Source organism: Hyperolius riggenbachi, chromosome 7 (assembly GCF_040937935.1).
Source record: "Hyperolius riggenbachi isolate aHypRig1 chromosome 7, aHypRig1.pri, whole genome shotgun sequence".
Classification (NCBI taxonomy): domain Eukaryota; kingdom Metazoa; phylum Chordata; class Amphibia; order Anura; family Hyperoliidae; genus Hyperolius; species Hyperolius riggenbachi.
Window position 1 is genome coordinate 265,721,374 of NC_090652.1, and position 19,851 is coordinate 265,741,224.

Consider the following 19,851-nt stretch of genomic DNA (forward strand, 5'->3'; position numbering starts at 1 on the left):
ACAAACATAGCTTTGCCCCCCCCCCCCCAAAAAAAAAAATTCCTCTCTCCCACAATGCTTTGTTGCTGCCTCACTTGCATGTCCGTTTCCAACTGCCAGTGGTGTGATGTCACATAGCATCATAACAGGTGATAGATGATTGCCATGAACACACAAGGGAGGACTGCCATTTAGAGACACATAGGCCTTGTTCACATTATAACCATTTTTGTAAAATTTTAAGTGTGGGCGATTTTCAAAAAAGCGCTTGTGCAATGATTCTCTATGAGAGAGTTCATATCAGAGCAGTTCTTTTGCAATCCGCTTTGAAAAGCGGTGCTTGAGCTATTCTTGAGGCGATTTGCCTCAATGGAAGGTATAGGAAAAACGCATAACGCTCACAAAATCGTTTTGGTAAGCGATTGTGTGAGCGTTTTTTGTAAAGAAATACATTATTAATTCAGGATTTTTTTCCGGCTCAATAGACAGAAGCGCTCTGCAAAACGCCAACAAAAACGAGCGAACGTGCAGAAAATCACCGGAAACGCTTTAAAAAAATGTGGAAAAAGAGCCCACCGCGGGTGGACACACGAGCCAAATGCAATGTGAACAAGGCCTCAGAGCATTCAATTTAATACCATATTCAATGTCCTTCACTGCTCCACTTTGCAGCATAGAATGGGGGAATGGAGGGTACAATGGGAACTAGAACTGGAAAATGTTTAAGTATGCAAATACGACGGGGTCAAGGCTATAATATAATTTCACCCACCTGTTTTCTTAATTAAAATTATGCTAAACATTTTCAACTTTTAGTCAAGCATATCCAGAACATTATAACTTAATTTTAGTTCCACAGACCAAGCTTCATTATTCATCTGGTTTAAAGGGATACTGTAGGGGGGTCGGGGGAAAATGAGTTGAACTTACCCGGGGCTTCTAATGGTCCCCCGCAGGCATCCTGTGCCCGCGCAGCCACTCACCGAAAGTCTGAAAACCACTGCGCTTGCGTTGCCGTGTCCTCGCTCCCTCTGATGTCACCAGGAGCGTACGGCGCAGGCACAGACCATACTGGGCCTGCGCCGTACGCTCCTGGTGACATCAGCGGGAGTGAGGACACGGCAACGCAGGCACAGTGGTTTTCTGACTTTAAAGTCGGAAATTCCAGAAGTGAACTGGAGGCGGGGCCGGAGCATCGATAAGTGGCTGCGCAGGCACAGGATGTCTGTGGGGGACCATTAGAAGCCCCGGGTAAGTTCAACTCATTTCCCCCCGACCCCCCTACAGTATCCCTTTAATAACCCAGTCTATGGTCTATTACAGTGTGACAAGGTGACTGGAAATAGTGGTTGTGTGTGACCTACGGTTTGTACACATGCTAATGAACATTTATTGTCCTAAAGTAGTGGTGATTGTCCAATTAATGACAGTCAAGCATACCTTACTTGACGTGTAATGTGAAATGTCTTGTACATACTAAAATGATTGGATTGTCATAAACACACAACACTTTGCACATTCCCTCTATTTCATAGTTAACATTTTTATTGGTGAACACATTACGGTCAAAAGGGAAATAAAAGAATTGAATAAATAAACATTTGCAAGATATAGGTGAAACTCGAAAAGATGAGACTATTGTACAAAAGTCAATTTATTTCAGAAATTTAACATAAAATGTAAAACTAATATATGAAATAGGAACCCTTTGCAGGTGTTTTGGATTAATTAGCTGATCAGAGTCTGACACTTTGAGCCTAGAATATGGCTCAAAGTGTCCGACTCTGGCTTACAGCTTATGAGAGCCCCAAAATCAAAATCTAGTGATCTGAGATTTTGATTTTGGGGCTCACATAAGCTGTAAGCCAGAATCATCAAAATTATAACAAATAAAGGCTTGAAATATTATGTTTTACATGTTATGAGTCTAAGTCAAGTTGAACTAATGAAATACATGGACTTTTGCACAATATTCTAATTTTTTTCAGTTTCACTTGTATTATTTACCATTGTGATTAAGCAATATCAAACACAAATGATATTCACAAAGTTGGTCCAGCAAGATAGATTGATCTATATGCCTGAGAACCATTGTTAGTTGCCATCTTTTCATGTTGCTAACCCTCTTTATCACCATCGATAGTCTGAAGAACCAATTTCAACTTTCTAAAGGACTTCACTTTATGATAGATGGAGGATAGTTTAGCAACAGAGTATTGGGAAAATAAAATTAAACTTGATATTACTTTTATACCTACTTTTTAGAAGTTTTTGGATTGCTAAGTACTGAAAAAATATTTTTGAGGTAAGGTGAAAAATGATCTCCTTGAAGAAAACTCAAGGAGAAACCGTGAATTGAATAGGGATCATTGAGCAAATCCAACAACTATAGAAGACTTCAAATGTCAGATGACAGTGCAAGAAACAATAAGAAAAAAACATTTTAGATAGAAACTGTAGTGAAAATAATGTAATGGATAAAATTGCTTATTTTTTTTTTACAATATTATCTTATAAATGATTTAATCATTGTTTACCCATTGTAAAATCTTTCCTCGCCCTAATTTACATTCTGACATTTATCACAGGTGGTGATATCTTAAGTATTGGCAGGTGATCTCTGTGGAATTTTTGTTTGAGAATTCTGAAGCTAGTAAAAATATACCTGGCCTCCCAGAATGCTCTGAGGGTAGGAATTCTGATCTAATCAGCCTAGACTAAGCATCACTGGGAGGGCAGATCTCCATACCAACAAACAGCATTATATAGCTATAGGAAGTGTTTCTGATGCTGAAACCAGGATAATTAATGTAATTGGGTATCCTTTTTGCACAGGCAACGCGTTTCACAGGTCTAAGCCCGCTTCCTCAGGCCAATAAGAGTGCCAGAGTATGTAGAGCGCTCCATGCATACTGGCTTTGCATAATCTGACACTCTTATTGGCCTGAGGAAGTGGGCTTAGACCCGTGAAACGTGTTGCCTGTGCAAAAATAAAATTCTCTTTTTTTTTTTCCTATGAGAATGTCCTTATTGAGGAAAGCCCCACCTCATTTATCGTTTTTACTGTTGTTTTTAACTCAGCTTTATAAACCCCTGGGCGCTTCTTTACCCACATTGTGATCTTTCTTTGGTACTTTTTCAGGTGCGAAGTGCTGAAGAGTCGTGATCTAATAGTCATACTCTAATTGCAACAACATTGAAGTGGAAACATTACACAATTTTATTTTGGTACTCTTAACATGTCCATACACTACTCAAATTGTTTCAATTCATAAGGCAATTGATACAAAATACTCATCTAAATAATCTAATTTTAAAAAATCTGTAGAAACTATACCATTTTTAGTCAATATTGCTATTGAAATCTCAACTGTATGTATCAGAAATTCTGGTTATATGATTGATTGATTGATTGATTGATTGATTGATTCTCATCAAGGAAAGGGGGGGGGGGGTTGGCGGTATAGGAGAGGAGGCTGCGAGTAACAGCAGTGTGCAAAGTGTGTCAGAATCGAGCCGTGTTTATTGAATCAACTCCAGTGAAAATGTTATAAAAAATGATTTAGTCAGTGTTTGCCCATTGTAAATTCTTTTAAATCCCTGATTTACATTCTGACATTTATTACATGTTGACATTTTTACTGTTGGCAGGTGATATAGCTGCTGCTTGCTTTTTTGGCAGTTGGAAACAGCTGTAAACAGCTATTTCCCACAATGCAACAAAAAAAATTAGCTTTTTTAGGGTCACCTCTTGATGTATGCAGCAATGTTTGTACACATTATTACTTCATCCACTTTTTTTTTTATTTAAAGTTACAGCCCCATTAAAAAAACACACTGGGCCCAATCCAATTAAATTTTTCTCCAAAGTTTTTTCTCTTAGGAGATAATTTTCATCTTCTGTCCAAAATAACTTTTTCAGCACTCTGCATTTGAAAAGTACCAACAAGTAGGTTAAAAAATTGCTGTCAAAATTATTACGCGTATTTTCTTGCTTGCTTTTGGCTCAAAAGGCATTGTTTTTATAAGATGTGAAAATAAAACCTAGGAGAGAACGTAGGACATTGGATCAGGCCCATTGTGTCTTTTTTCATAGTGGTTGGCCAAGAAAATACACAGAATAATTTTGACAGGACTTTTTCACCTACTTTTTGGTACTTTTTAAGCTGCAGGGTGCTGAAAAGTTATTTTAAAACAGAAGATGAAAAATTATCTCATAGGAGAAAACCTAGGAGATAAAGTGAACTGAAAATTGGCCATTGACTTGTAAATCATGCAACCCCAATATTTAATTTAGAATGATACAAAGGCTGCATAGCAAACATTGAAACCAAGTTATTGTTTTATGAGAAAAAAATTATCATTTTAAATTTGATGCAAGGAACACATTTCAAAAGTTGGGTCAGAAAATCAGAGACAACAAAAGAAAGTGGACCCTCTCAAAACGAATTTGTTTAAACAGAAAAGTAAAATTGCAAAGAATTAAAAAATGTTGCCATGTACGGTACCACAACATCATTAACCAGTTCGCATTCAGTCGTTTTTCGCTTCATGCATCCGAACAATGTTCACCTCCCATTCATTAGCCTATAACTTTATTACTACTTATCACAATGAACTGATCTATATCTTGTTTTTTCCGCCACCAATTAGGCTTTCTTTGGGGGGTACATTTTACTAAGAGCCACTTTACTGTAAATGCATTTTAAAAGGAAGAATAAGAAGAAAACGGAAACAAATCATTATTTCTCACTTTTTGGCAATTATAGTTTTAAAATAATACATGCCTCCATAATTAAAACCCACGTATTGTATATGCCCATTTGTCCCGTTTATTACACCATTTAAATTATGTCCCTATCACAATGTATGGCGACAATATTTTATTTGGAAATAAAAGTGCATTTTTTCCGTTTTGCATTCATCACTATTTACAAGCTTATAATAAAAAAAAAAAAAAAAAAAAAAAGAAATATTTCATCTTTACATAGATATTTAAAAAGTTTAGACCCTTAGGTAAATATTTGTGTTTTTTTTTTTTTTAATTGTAATGTTTTTTTTGTTTTTTTTTAATTAAACATTTTATGTGGGTATTTTTGGGAGGGTGGGATTGAAATTGTATTTTTTTTTGTAAATATGTGTATTTTTATTTTTATTTAACATTTAGATGTAGTTTACTTTTTGGCCACAAGATGGCAGCCATGAGTTGTTTACAGTGACGTCACTCTAAGCGTACCACGTACGCTTAGAGCGACATAGGAAGCAGAAAAAGCGTAGCTTCCGAGAGAAGCTGTCGCTTTTTCTGCGGGGGAGAGGAATCAGTGATCGGGCACCGTTGCCCGATTCACTGATTCACTGGCTAACAAACCGCCGGCCGGGAGCACGCGTGCACGCGCGCGATCGGCCGCGTGGACGCGCAGGAGCGCACATGGCTTCCTGGACATGAGTTTCACGTCCAGGAATGTCAAATAGTTAAAATATCCAGAAACTGCAGAAAAATCTATGTATGTAAGAGACAAAGCTTAAATCCAATACAGGATGGCCATGATCTTAAGATCCACAAGTGGTGCTGCTTTTAAAAAGATATATTTCTGCAGCAGAAATCAAAACATCGGCATAGGAAGAATCTGATAATTATTTTCTTTGTTCACAGTTCATTGCTACATCCACAAATTTAAGCTTAAAGTGGATCTGAGATAAACTTTTACTCATTGCATAATTGTGTTCCTTTCATATAGTTTATAGGGCATTCCTCAAGGCAAATACATTTTTTTGTATTAATACTTGAATTCCCTATAAACTAAACAAGCCTCTCCCACAGCTCCTTTTGTGCCTTGGCACTGTAGCAAGGGCTTATGGGAGCTCAGTCGGGGTAGGAGGAGGAGGAGGTTACTAGCCATTGATTTCAGAAGCAGAGGAAGGAGGAGAGGGGAATGAATTTACACACAGGCAAGCTGATGGCATCTCCAGCCCACAGCCTGTGATAATGTGACAAACAGAACATGGCTGCCCTCATTGTATCACAGGAATACATAATCATAAACTGCTGAAGCTGTTTGCAGCTAGATTTGCTGTGTAAACTATCTAGACTTTAGATAAGATATATAGACAAGTGACTTGTTATAGTTAGTTTTTCATCTCGGATCCGCTTTAAACAGTGCTGTGCCATATGCCAATATGATTCAAAAACATAGCTGCCTTTTCTGGGTCCAAGATTTCTTAAGACAGAAGCTAAGTGAAAAATGTCATGTGGTCTGATTGATTTGAAATTTTGGGGGGAAATAATGTCTGTTGTGTCCTCTAGGATAAAGAGAATAATTACCCTTGTGTACAGTTTAAATGCCTGTGAAGGTATTAGGGTGTAGAAGTGCACATGATGTGGGTAGTTTGCACATCTGGGAAGGCACAATTCTGAAGAGTACATTTTTACATTTTGGAGCAACGTATGCTGCCATCATTTAGGCCTTGAGCATTTCAGCAAGACCATGCCAAACAGCATGCTGCACAAATTACTGCAGCGTTGGGTGCTAAAATGGACTGGCTGCTGTCCAGAACTGTCACCCATTTGATGCATTATGAAGGAAAAATGCTATCAAAATAGATTCTAAATTGATGAGTCTAAAATCCACTAGCAGGGAAGAACGACATAGCACAGGCATGGGCAAACTCGGCCCTCCAGCTGTTACGGAACTACAAGTCCCACAATGCATTTGCCTTTAAGAGTCATGACTGTGGCTGTCAGTCTCCTGCAATGCATTGAGGGGCTTGTAGTTCCTTAACAGCTGGAGGACCAAGTTTGCCCATGCCTGACATAGCACTTCTTTACAGCAGTCAGTCTCCTCAGCCTCCAGTTGCTCACACAGTATTGTTATAAGAAGAGGTGATGCAAGCCAGGGCTAGGGTTTCCATAGGGTCAAACTTGCCGATCGCCCTGGGCCCCTAAGGAGCCCCAAAGGTCAAGAACTGTAGATGTCACATGTTTACTCTCAGTACAGTATAAGCATGTAGGAATGCCCATTTTCATTTTTGGCCACGGCCACCTAACCTAAAACCATCCCAGGATGCAACACAACATGTTTGTTGCTGGCATCACATTCATAATGGGGAATATATGTTTCAAAAACCATATTTCTCATTTTCAGTACTTGATGGGATTCATTTCTCAAATTAATTGCACTCTTACTGCTGGCAATAAAACTAGCTGTGATATGTTACACCAGGTTTGTCATAAAATTTAAAATTAGCATTTTTTTTAATAAAAATATTTCAATTGAACAACTGAGGGTGTATAACAGAAAGGTACCTAAAAATGTACATTATTATTATTACCGTCTTTCCCCGAATATAAGACACTGTCTTATATTCTTTTTGGGGAGGAAATGTGTGCTAGGGCCTATTTTCGGGGGTGGGAGGGGCTAGACGCTGTGTGTATGGGCAGGTGCGTGGTCTCTTACCACACCTCCCTTGTGGCTGCGTTCCCCTCCGTTCCTGGTAGTTCCTCCGGTGGCGGCGGCATTGTAATTCATCTGTGAGGGCGCCCTTTGACCCTCACGCAGTACGCTAGGCCAGCTCTGCGCTGGCGCTCTCTTCCTGTCATCATGTGCGCCCGGCAGATGCGTCCCAGGCGCACATTGATTAATCAATGTGCGCCTGGGACCCATCTGCCGGGTGCACATGATGACAGGAAGAGAGCGCCAGCGCAGAGCCGGCCTAGCATACTGCGTGAGGGTCAAAGGGCGCCCTCACAGACTTTTTTCTAAGCAGACACAACTTCATAGTTCCCAACTGTCCCTCTTTTAAATGGACAGTCCCTCTTTGGGGACCCTGTCTCACTGTCCCCCTTTTATCCTCATTTGTCCCTCTTTCAGGACTGATGTACAGATTTATGTAAATATATGTATTTTTCTACAAAAAAAATGTGTTTTATTGACTCTAAATTTTATTCCGATCCTTTAAGTTGATCTGTTTCTTATTTCCAAATGTTAATATGAAGGAAAATGAACCAGGATAGAAAAGACAAGTGTGGTTTGAATAAAAAAAAAATTCTTATAAAATGTTTATGCTATGCGTGACTAGGGGTGTGTTGGGGGCGTGGTTAGGGGTGTGGCAGAAGCATGGCTTAAATGTATTTCTTTCTTATCTCAAAATGTAGAGAGGTATTCATCTTAGAGGGCTACTAATGTTTCCTGCAACAAATAGCAGAATGTGGTTGGGCAAGGAATTGTATTTATCTGGCTTTTGAGACTAGCAAGGAATTTTTTACCTTGTATGATAAATTGGATCGGGTCTGTCAAGGTGTTTTTGTCTTTACCTGGATCAACTGGAGTTTGTAAGGGTGCAGTTTAGTTTGTTGGTTAAACCTTAAAGAGACTCTGAAGCCCCGAAAATTTCCTGTTTTTATTAGCCAGTCCTTTTCAGCATTAATGGCATAGAGGAAATGCCGCATTCCCGTGGCTAAATGAGGCCTTTATCACCCCAAAATCCCGGGGCAAGATTCCACAACTTTCGAAGTTGTGGATTTTGCTGCCTCGGGAGAAGCAGAGCTTTGGGCTGTAGCTCTGCCTCCAGTCGCATAAATCCCGGTGAATCTCTGCCTCTCCCTGCCCCACTCAGTGAAAGAAGACTGAGGGGTGGGAGGAGTTGGCAATCCGCAGGGATTGACGTGAGCAGAGGCAGAGCTACTGCTCACAGCTGTGCCTCTAACAGGAAGGATCCATGCAATTTGCCCCGTGGACTTAGGGGTGATTAAGGCCTCGTTTAGCGGCAAGAATGCAGCGTTTCATCTATGCCATTAATGCTGAAAAGGACTGGCTAATGAAAACAGGTAATTTTCGAAGGCTTCAGTCTCTCTTTAAGGGAGAAACAATAAAAATATTGCCAAAAAATAGATGTGGACACACCTATACAGTGAGTGCGTTCCCCAAAGGGTGCTCTGGTGGCGGATTGCATATTCCTAAGAACATGTATTTGGATGGCATTTGCTTAAGAGGCACATAATGTTGCTTTTGTGAAGAGAGAACTTGCATAAATTTTATTGCAGATGTGCGCTTGGACTGATATTATATATTTTTCTGAAGGATTTTTTCTGAGAATAGTCGCACTCTGCATAATTTATTTTTTAGCGTTAATGATTTGCTTATATTTTATACTAGCTGGAATGCCCGGCGTTGCCCGGGTATGTATTTGGCTAGTGTTGGCTCTGCCCACTTTTCCTAACCCTAACACACAATTACTTAATGACCAAGTATGTGAGCTTTGCGGTCTTTGGCATCAATAATTTGCAATGAAATAAAATTAATCTGATTGGATGTGGCTCCACCCCTTTTCTGAATTTGAACCCCAATCACCCAATTGCCAACTGTAACAGGTACAGGTAATTAACAGTGCAAGAATGGCAGCAATTAAATATTTCCCTTAAAAATCAATAGGTGGATTTTGATTGGCTTTTATAGGCTCCACCCACTTTTCTGAATATTAATCCCAGTCACCCAGTGACCAACTGTGCAAAGTTTAAGAACCCTATCATTAAAAGTGTAAGAATGGCTGCAGTTTACATTTGCGCAATGAAAATTGTATTTTTCTCCACCCACTTATTTCCTAACATTGTTCAGGTATGTATTTGGCTGGTGTTGGCTCCGCCTACTATTTCTAACCCTAACACACAATTACTCAATAACCAAGTTTGTGAGCTTTACGGTCTTTGGCATCAATAATTTGCATTGAGATTAAATGAATCTGATTGGCTGTTTGTGGCTCCACCCCTTTGTCTGAATTTGAACCCCAGTCACCCAATGACCAACTGTAGCAGGTTTAAGGCTTGTGCCATTAACAGTGCAAAAATGGTAGCAATTACATATTATGAATTTCAATTACATATTCCCCTTGAAAATCAATAGGTGAATTTTGATTGTCTTTTGTAGGCTCCACCCACTTCTCTGAATATTAATCCCAGTCACCCAGTGGCCAATTGTGCAAAGTTTGAGAACCCTACCTTTAAAAGTGTAAGAACTGCTGTAGTTTACATTTTCTCAGTGAAATTTGCATTTGTCTCCGCCTACTGATGACCCGGCATTGTCCGATTATGTATTTTGCAGGTGCTGGCTGTGCCCACTTTTTCTAACCCTAACACACAATTAATCAATTAATAAGTTTGTGAGCTTTGCAGTCTTTGGCATCAATAACCTGCATTAAAATAAAACAAATCATATTGGCTGTTTGTGGCTCCAACTCCTTTTATAAATTTAAACCCCAGTCACTCAATGATCAACTGTACCAGGTTTGAGGCTTGTGCCATTAACAGAGCAAGAATGGCAGCAATGAAATATTCCCCTGAAAAATCAATAGGTAATTTTTGATTGCCTTTTGTAGGCTCCACCCACTTTTCTGAATGTTAACCCCAGTCACCCAGTAACCAACTGTGCAAAGTTTGAGAACCCTACCATTAACAGTGTAAGAATGGCTGCTTTTTACATTTTTCCAGTAAAATTTGTATTGGTCTCCGCCCACTTATGACCCGGCATTGCCCTTTTATGTATTTGGCTGGTGTTGGCTGTGCCCACTTTTCTAACCCTAACGCACAATTAATCAATTACCAAGTTTGTGAGCTTTGCGTTGTTTGGTATCAATAATTTGCATTGGAATGAAACCAATTTAATTGGCTGTTTGTGGCTCCACCCCCTTTCTGAAATTGAACCCTAGTCACCCAATGATCAACTGTACCAGGTTTGAGGCTTGTGCCATTAACAGTGCAAGAATGGCAGCAATGTAAATATTCCCCTTGAAAATCAATAGGTTAATTTGATTTATAGACTCCACCCACTTTTCTGAATATTAATCCCAGTCACCCAACGACCAACTGTGCAAAGTTTGAGAACCCCACCTTTAACAGTGTAAGAATGGCTGCAGTTTACATTTTCCAGTGAAATTTGTATTTGTCTCCGCCCCCTTTTTGGTTATGGGAATAAAAAGAATCCTATACTTTATTCCAGGTAATGTACTATGTGTGTGCCAAATTTCATTCAAATCCGTTCAGCCGTTTTTGCGTGATCGAGTAACAAACATCCAAACTTCCAAACTTTCCCATTTATTATATTAGTAGGATGCATAATGCGTATGATAGAAATTTAGGGTGAACGAATATTAATGTATTGCTGGAGGTAATTGGTTTGTTTTATTGGATATTCTGAATCAATCACGAAGGGCTGGTGGCAGTATTAGTCTGCGCTATCAGTAATAATTTAATAAAATATGTGTACTGTTAGTACACTAACAGGAAGTAATGTGTGTATGTTTTAATTTCCTTTCATCAATGAGTACGGCATCTCATTGATGACGGTGGTCAATGATCACAGGCACTTAGATCGATAAATGGGAACTGTGTTTTCATTCACTGATCTGTGCACTAATGTGCAGTGATGGGAATGCGCGCAGGAGCATGTACAGCAGCGATGGCGGTGTGATACATTTATCTACACCCCTGGAGCTAAGATGAATTCTCCGGGGCCGTAGATATACTGTTGCTTAACCATTAACTGGTTAATATGGTTTCATCCCACTTTAAAGAAGCACTATGATGACATATAGTAGAATGCAGTAAATTATTCAGGATACCCACTTTTACGTTACATATCCTGGTTTCAGCATCAGAACCACTTCCTATAGCTATATATATTGCTTTATATTGATATGTAGCCCCGCCCTCCCAGTGATGTTTTTCCTAGGCTGATTAGATATGCAGATTCTCTCCCCCTCTCCCCCCAGAATTCTTGGAGGCCAGGTACATTTTCTACTGGATAACCAAACATTCAACATAGATCACCTGCCAGAACTAAATATGTTGTCGCCTGTGATAAACTTCCGATTATAAATTGGGGTGAGGAAATTTATAAAGTGATATTGTTAAAAAAAAAGTTATTCATTACGTTATTTACACTATAGGGCCTGTTTCCACTACACACAGATTGGATGCCGAAAAACTGACTCCAATGAATGCCTATGGGAAAATCTGCATCAGAAAAATCGCATTTAGTGGAAACAGGCCTATAGACATTCATTGGAGTCAGTTTTTCTGCATCCATTCTGCATCCAATCTGCGTGTAGTGGAAACAGGCCCTTAGTCCCTCCTTAATGGACATGATTTTAAGCTTATGTAACTATAAATGTGAATGTTTGTAGAACTTAGAACATCCTTTGCATTTTAATGCTGTTCACATTGGACAGATTTTAATAAATTCTTGGATATGTATTTATTTTTCCTCATAGAATTTATAGACAACCTTAAACTGTCTGCATTTTATGGCCTGCCTGTAAATTTCTGTGGAGAGCAGGCCAAGACAGGGAATATCTAGTGCATATTCATGGAGTACACATTTTGACTTATTATTCTATATTTTATGTGGAGGTTTTGATTAGGGATGAGTGAGTGAGATTTGTTAGATCTCCCAGCAATTCGGACCTTTCTCTCCTACTGAACTTATTCGCAAGAAAGGCCCAGTGATTCGCCATGCCGTTACTTTATCACCGAGCGAGTGCAGAGAAAAATCAAGGAGTGGTATGGCACCAAAGATTCAGTGGGAAGTGCTGAATGGGTGTCTGCTGAGTAAATCATTTGCTACCAGGAAGTAAGTCCCAGCAGCCGATGAGAAGAGATCCCACCACAGGCAGATATTAAAGTGGATCCGAGATGAAAAACAAACTATAACAAGTAACTTGTCTATATATATTATCTAAAGTTTAGATAGTTTACACAGCAAATCTAGCTGCAAACAGCTTCAACACTTTATGATTATTTATTCCTGTTTTTTTATGATTATTTATTCCTGTGCCTGTTTGTCACATTACACACAGGCAAGCTGCTCTGCATCTCCAGCCCTCAGCCTGTGAAAACTTCACTCCCCTCTCCTCCTTCCCTCTGCCTCTGAAATCTCTGGCTAGTAACCTCCTCCTGCCCAGACTGAGCTCCCATAAGCCCTTGCTACTAAGGCTCATAGTGCCAAGGCACTCTGGAGAAGCTGTGGGCGAGGCTTGTTTAGTTTATAGGGAATTAGAGTATTTGGCTTGAGGAATGCCCTATAAACTATATGAAAGGAACACAATTATGCAATGAGTAAAAGTTTATCCTGGATCCACTTTAAAGAGAACCCGAGGTGTGTTTAAAGACTGTTATCTGCATACAGAGGCTGGATCTGCCTATACAGCCCAGCCTCTGTTGCTATCCCAAACCCCACTAAGGTCCCCCTGCACTCTGCAATCCCTCATAAATCACAGCCGTGCTGTGAGGCTGTGTTTACATCTGTAGTGTCAGTCTCAGCTGCTCCCCCGCCTCCTGCATAGCTCCGGTCTCTGCCCCCGTCCCTTCCCTTCAATCAGCAGGGAGGGAAGGGATGCAGGCGGGGACTGGAGTTCTGCAGGAGGCGGGGAGAGCAGCAGACTGACACTATAGAGATAAACACAGCCAGCTCTGACAAGCTGTTTGTCAGCAGCATGACTGTGATTTATGAGGGATTGCAGAGTGCAGGGGGACCTTAGGGGAGTTTGGGATAGCAACAGAGGCTGGGCTGTATAGGCAGATCCAGCCTCTGTATGCAGATAATATTCTTCAAACCCACCTCGGGTTCTCTTTAAGGGGAGCTGAGGACGGGGTTTGTCACTCCATTTTCCCTACTCTGTGTGATAGGAGCTAGAGAGACAGATGGAGAGAACTGTGATTTAGAGTGTATAGTGTGAAGAATGTTTATTTAAAAGACATTATTGGTTGCTAAACTTCAACAATCTGCATGTCGCTAGCCTGGCGCTTTTGTTAAAGGAGGACAATAGAGCCCGGGGGGGGGGGGATTGGACGCACTATAGAAGGACACAGAGGCTGGTCATTGTATACAGAATATGCACCTGTGTCCTAATAGGATTTCACAAACCCACCTCGGGTTCTCTTTAAAGCAAACCTGAACTGAAATTTAAAAGTCAAAATAAACATACACACTTCATACTTACCTCTCGTGTTGACTACTCATCAATCTCTTTCTCCTCTCCTGTGTCCTGTTTGTCCACTGTGATCAATAGAATTCTTCATCCTCCATTTTGAAAATGGTCATCACCCCATAACCGCTTCCTGGTCAGCACACTGTTAAACTGTAATATCGCTCACTTGAGCCATAAGGAAACATGGACTTTACCTTGTCATCAGCTGTCCTTTCAGCTGTAAGCTACAGCAACTGATATATTTCAGTTCTGACAAAATCTTGTCAGAATCGGAAGGCTTCGTCGTAAAAAGAAAATTGTGATCTTCTGAAAGGAACTGACATCGAGGTAAGTATGTAATATTCATTTGCAGGCACACCATGTGTTTGTTTTAAATCATTTTACTCAGTTCAGGTTCACTTTAAGCCACAACCCCTGACTACTGGGGCTGTGGGGAATAAGGAAGGAGAGGAACTGACAACTCACAGAGGTCCAGCATGAACCTCTGTGCTTACCTTAGGTTGCCTTGCTTTGTGTCAGATATACTTATAGGGAACCTGAAGAGAGAAGTACATGGAGGCTGCAACATTTATGTCCTTTTAACCCTCCCGGTGATGCACAGTTTTTGAGGCTGCGCACACGGGGGGGGGGGGATTTTTTGAATTAAAGTAGTTGTAGGCTTTGTAGCCAGCACTAGGCTAGCTACCATTGTCCCCCAAGTCCCCCCGCACCCTTCTGATCCCCCCCCCCCCCGATCGCCGTCGCTATACGTTACCTAGCCGCGATCCCACAAGAGCCGCAGCCTCCCGAATGAGCTTCAGTCGTCGCTGTGGCGATGATCGGACATGACGTCTGACGACCATGTGATAAATGTCAGAATGTAAATCGGGGATTTAAAAGATTTTACAATGGGCACCCACTGACTAAATCATTTATACATAATTATTGTAAAAATGAAGCACTTTTTTTATTTATTTTCACTGGAGTTCCTCTTTAAGGCAGAAAAAGGAACACAGCATAGTTATTTGTGTGCTTGGCACTGTACATAAACATGTCTATCTCATCATGTCACATGCCACCCCGGGTACCCTTTAACCCTCCTAATCTATGCTTAACCTCCAAAAATTCTCACCTTTCCCCATCTTCAGCATTACAGCTTTGTAATAGCCCAAAGCCCAATGGAAAAGTTAACTCCCCAAAATTAGAACTAAAAAGTTTCACAAGTATTTGGCCTGTAAAACAGCAGAATACCTGGTGCCACAAACAACCCCACCAGCTAAAATAAAATGTTTCTTCTCATCTACTATGTATGTCCAGCATGGTGCAAGATACTATGATAGAGCAGCTGAGACTTGTCCCTATTTTGTCTGACTTGTCCTGGATTTTGTTTCTTCCTGGTTATTGTCATCTTAAAACAGAAAGAATTTGTCATTTTCACCTTCAAATGTACGAGATGTAATTCATCACTGCAGGGCAGTGCGTTAACTATACGGATCACTCTTTTATGCTGTTGCAAGCTCTGCGTACGTTCAGGTCCTCTGTTTTGTAAGACACTTATAGCTTATTAATCTCACAGAACCATATAATTCAGCTTGCAGGCAGCTGTCTCAGGCTCTTTTTGACATTCAACATTGCAAAATATGGATTAAATGTGGCTCTCTTTTCTCTAAAGCGATATTAAGGATTAGAGGGGAGGACACCCTTTTTTATGGAGAACAGGTGCAAAGGGGATTTTTGCAGAGTGCCTAAAAGGACCAAAAGCTACCTTGGTCCTTCCTAGTACAGTTCTGCTCAGTAGTCCCAACCCACCACCACTGTAATGCTATCAGCTGGCACAGTGGTTGAGCCTGATTTGTAGACACCTGGGAGACTGTTTGGTCAAACAGAAAAGTCTCAGTGGACCTATTTCTTCTGTGTCAACAGAAGTTGAGGGTACCAAGGCCCTGGCCTTGCCTTTTTGTAGGAAATGGCAAGAAAGCCCTCTGTTTATTTTACCAAATGTTGTTGCGTTTGTGTTTATTTTTTTGTTCTTCCTTTTTATAAATTCTTAGGCATACTTTTGTGACTTTTTCCACAAAGTTTTTTGTTGTTTAGTTTTTCCAGTTTGTTAAAGCCAGGGGCAAACTTGAGCTTTGCAAAAACACAAATGTTGTGCTTTATTTTTTTTGCATTTTTTGTGCAATATTTAATTTCACAAATATTTGACTGTGTTCTAATGCAGCCCGTTAAAAATACATTGTAAAATTGCCAGTGGTCCTTAGGAATGAATTGCATTTAACACGAAGTTGCTAAACTGTCCCGTTTTCTGCGAGTGAGTGCCCTGCCTTAAAGCGAAATCTGCCGATAACATTCAATAAAAACTTGTTTTCTTACGTTTTATTACCCACTAGCTACATAGCCCGCCCATTAAATAACGGGCACTAGGGCTGTGACATGACCCCAGGGTTTACATCAGTGTTCCCCGCCACGCGCGCGCCCGGCCGCGCTGCCTGCCATGCACACCAACAGCCGCCCCGCCCTGGCCCCGTCCTTTTCCTGTCCCAACGGCTACACATGCGCAGTAGCCAAAACCCACGGACACAGGAACAGGAGGATGACGCAGGGACATGGGGATTATTTTATAGGACAACGTTATCACATTTGCTTTTGTGCACAAGTATTATAGTCCGTTTACAAAAAGTTCCCGAAGTACAGTTTATCTGCTCTGAAAGCTACCATTTTTATTGCATAGCTGCTGTATTTATATATTATAATGCATCTAGTGAGAATCTGTTTTCTGTGTACGGTTGCTGCTTGTGTTCAGCTGAAGCACCAGGAAGGTTCACTAATAGTGGCTAACAAGGAAACCTAAACAAGATAATGTAATCCCTTCCTCCACTTCGGATTTGGATTTAAGGTCCCCACTGAAGAAGAAAGTGCTGTGTTCAACTGAATGCTATTCTGCTACCAATTTTTTCTGATAGTAGGTTTTATGATGTAAAGAATCTTTTATAGCAAAGAAGACCTGCTGAGCTTCATACCACTTTAAGTTCACCATTTCAAAGAAGAAAAAAAAAAACTTAGATGTTGTGCTTTTCCAAAATGAGGTGTTTAGATTTCAGTCAGATCCCCTAAATTATCTGGCAACAATAATACCACCAGGCCCACTGCTGACCTGTAAAAGGATATTTATGCTGGGTAGTAACTGCATTCACTCTGGGGATTACTGGACCCTTTTTTCTCATATGTAGACAGTAATTATTTTGCACAGCTATCTTTTAAGCCTCTGCCTGCTGTAAATGCTGGATTCGCCTCGGGAATGCATCAAAAAAAGCAGCAAAGCTATTACCTTTCTCATTTCTGTTTAGGTACTAAAGGGATTTCCGGAATGCCTGCAAGCTGATATTTGTCTGCACCTCAATCAGACGTTGTTGCAGAACTGCAAAGCCTTCCAAGGAGCCAGTAAAGGATGCCTCCGAGCGTTGGCCATGCGGTTTAAAACGACCCATGCGCCCCCTGGAGATACCCTGGTCCACTCCGGAGATGTGCTTACTGCATTGTATTTTCTGTCGAGGGGGTCTATTGAAATCCTTAAAGATGATATCGTTGTGGCAATATTAGGTGAGTACATTGTGTGTTTTGTCACTATAGCCCTTGTAGCCAACAGCGTAGCCACCACTGCACAAATGGTGCACAAATGGTGTAATGGTGATAAAAATAAGAACACCCCTATGAACACTCCATTTTTTAAAAGGGGGGACCTAACTTCAAATTGTAGGTGCAAGACTGACTTTCTTCTAGCCCAGGGGTGTCGAATTTAATCAGCTAAGGGGCCAAAATCTAAAACCTAGTCCAAAGGTACGTACACACGTTAAAACTTTTTCGACCAACTTGTCATCCGACTTGTCATTTGAACGCCAAGATGGACGTGTGTACAGGTTGTCGAGCAACTGATAACAGCCGGTTTGCCCGCTTAGCGGATCCGTTGGACCAACTGTCGTTCAAACGACTGTCAGGTCGGTACCTATGTACAAACGACTTCTAGTCGTTTGTCCAACTAATAGACATTCAAATATACAGTCGTTTGATCAGTTGTTTAATCTAGTCCAGTGGTCCTCAAACTAAGGCCTGCGGGCCGAATGCGGCCCCCTGAGGCTTTTTCACTTGCCCCCCCAAACACAAAATGTATAACTTATAGATGCAGCTCACTGCACCTTTAAATAATGGCAGCCCGCATACAGAAAAGCAGTGCTGGCCCCACCCATCCACATACTGTAGAGGCCAGGGAGCAGTCATTTGCTGGCTTTCAATCCAATTCTGCATCAGGTGACACTGCTGTCTAACTGGACGGGTGGTTGTCACCTGAGTATGCTTCACTGTCTGGTGCACAAAGACATTCTTCCGGTGCCGCATGATTGAATGGCTGCTGCTGGGAGTTCTCCTCCAGGCATTACTGGAAGGGAATCCATACCTAGATTCAATATAATGTTTTTTAACATCATTTTATGTATGTTCCGGCCCCCCAGCAGTCTGAAGTATGTTGACCTGGCCCTTGACCAAAAAAGTTTGGGGACCCCTGATCTAGTCCATTGTTCTATCCAGTCCATTGTCCATTATCAAGTTGGTTAAACGACATGTAAATTGGCATATCAGCTGCTTTGTTGGTCAGTGTGTACATGACGCCAGAACGACTTGTTGGCACTTCAAGTCGTTCAAACGACCAGTTTAAACGACAATCAGGTGTAAAATTGGATGTGTGTACGCACCTTAAGTCGTGGGCCAATTTTTTAAATTAAGATTTAACATTTATTGAACAGTTTCAAATAAAGTGGCGGAACACGTGGCATGGTGACCTGGGGAGGGCCTGGATCTCTGCTCCTCCCTCTTCTGCAAGGTAGCACAGTGGAGCAGTTGTACATTTACCTGCTACAGTGCTGCTTCAGGTCTCTCTAATCTGATCAGACACATAATCTATGCTGCATACCACTGGCTCTGAATGCACGTCATGTGATAGGAAGCTGGAGATACGGAACTATAGAGCAAGCAGCTACCGGTAAGAACAGAAGAGAAACACAGTGCTGGAGCAGGTAAATATTACACTGCTGAGCTGTACTACTAGGTGGGGAGATGGTACCGGGGGTAAAGGTGTGTAGGTGTATGTGTATTTTACCAGCCTCATGGGGGGATTCGGGTTCCAAGGAGGGGGCTCCATGCTAATTTCACAGAAGGGGTCCTTGAGTTTTTTCAACCAGAAACACCATCATCCTCTTGATAAGGGAGTGTACTGTTCTCTTATTGCTTATAATGATCAGGTACTCGAAGGCCACATAAAATGTCGAGGGCCGCATTCGACCCGCGGGCCTTGTGTTTTGACACCCGTGTTCTAGCCAATCAGCAGTTTTTTACTTTCAAAATTGCTTTATTGAAGATAAGATTTACATACAGCTATAGGAAAACCGTAATATAGAAATCATCTCAACAGATGTGACAAAAGGAGTAACGATCAGTCCTTCTGGAGGGAAATTTCCCCGTATTGTAGAGGTAAAGAAGAAGTAAATAACATATAACCTATAACATAACGAAGAAAAGCACATAATGTATGATTGGTGATAGTAATAATAATACTGATGCTGGTGTCGGAGTGCCATGACATATAAATAATCTTGTGGTTTGATTATGTTCTGTGGCTTAGGTAATTTAGGCCTATTCTTAAATGGGTAGAGTAGGAAATCAGTCTTGTAGACGAAATGAAATATATGATACAGGGGCCAGTGTAGTTATCATATGATGTTATTCCCCAATTGATGGCATATATGGGAGCCAAGCTCCGACCTAAGCCACGGATCCCATATGTCAAGATATCTGGCGGTTGTTTCTAGAAGTAGGGTAGACTGATATTCATCTATGCATATATTATTGATTTTATTTATTAAATTA

General features: G+C 40.9%; 1 protein-coding gene across 10 annotated transcripts in view; it reads left to right on the forward strand.

Moving 5' to 3' along the window:
* KCNH7 (potassium voltage-gated channel subfamily H member 7) overlaps positions 1-19,851 on the forward strand; it is a 567,276-nt gene that overhangs the window by 488,089 nt on the left and 59,336 nt on the right. For 9 of the 10 annotated variants that reach the window (XM_068245637.1, XM_068245631.1, XM_068245632.1 and 6 more), the window contains one exon: positions 17,283-17,535. In XM_068245637.1, coding sequence (XP_068101738.1) covers positions 17,283-17,535 — 253 coding nt within the window. The remainder of the gene's footprint in view (positions 1-17,282; positions 17,536-19,851) is intronic. The other variant, XM_068245633.1, reaches the window with a different exon arrangement.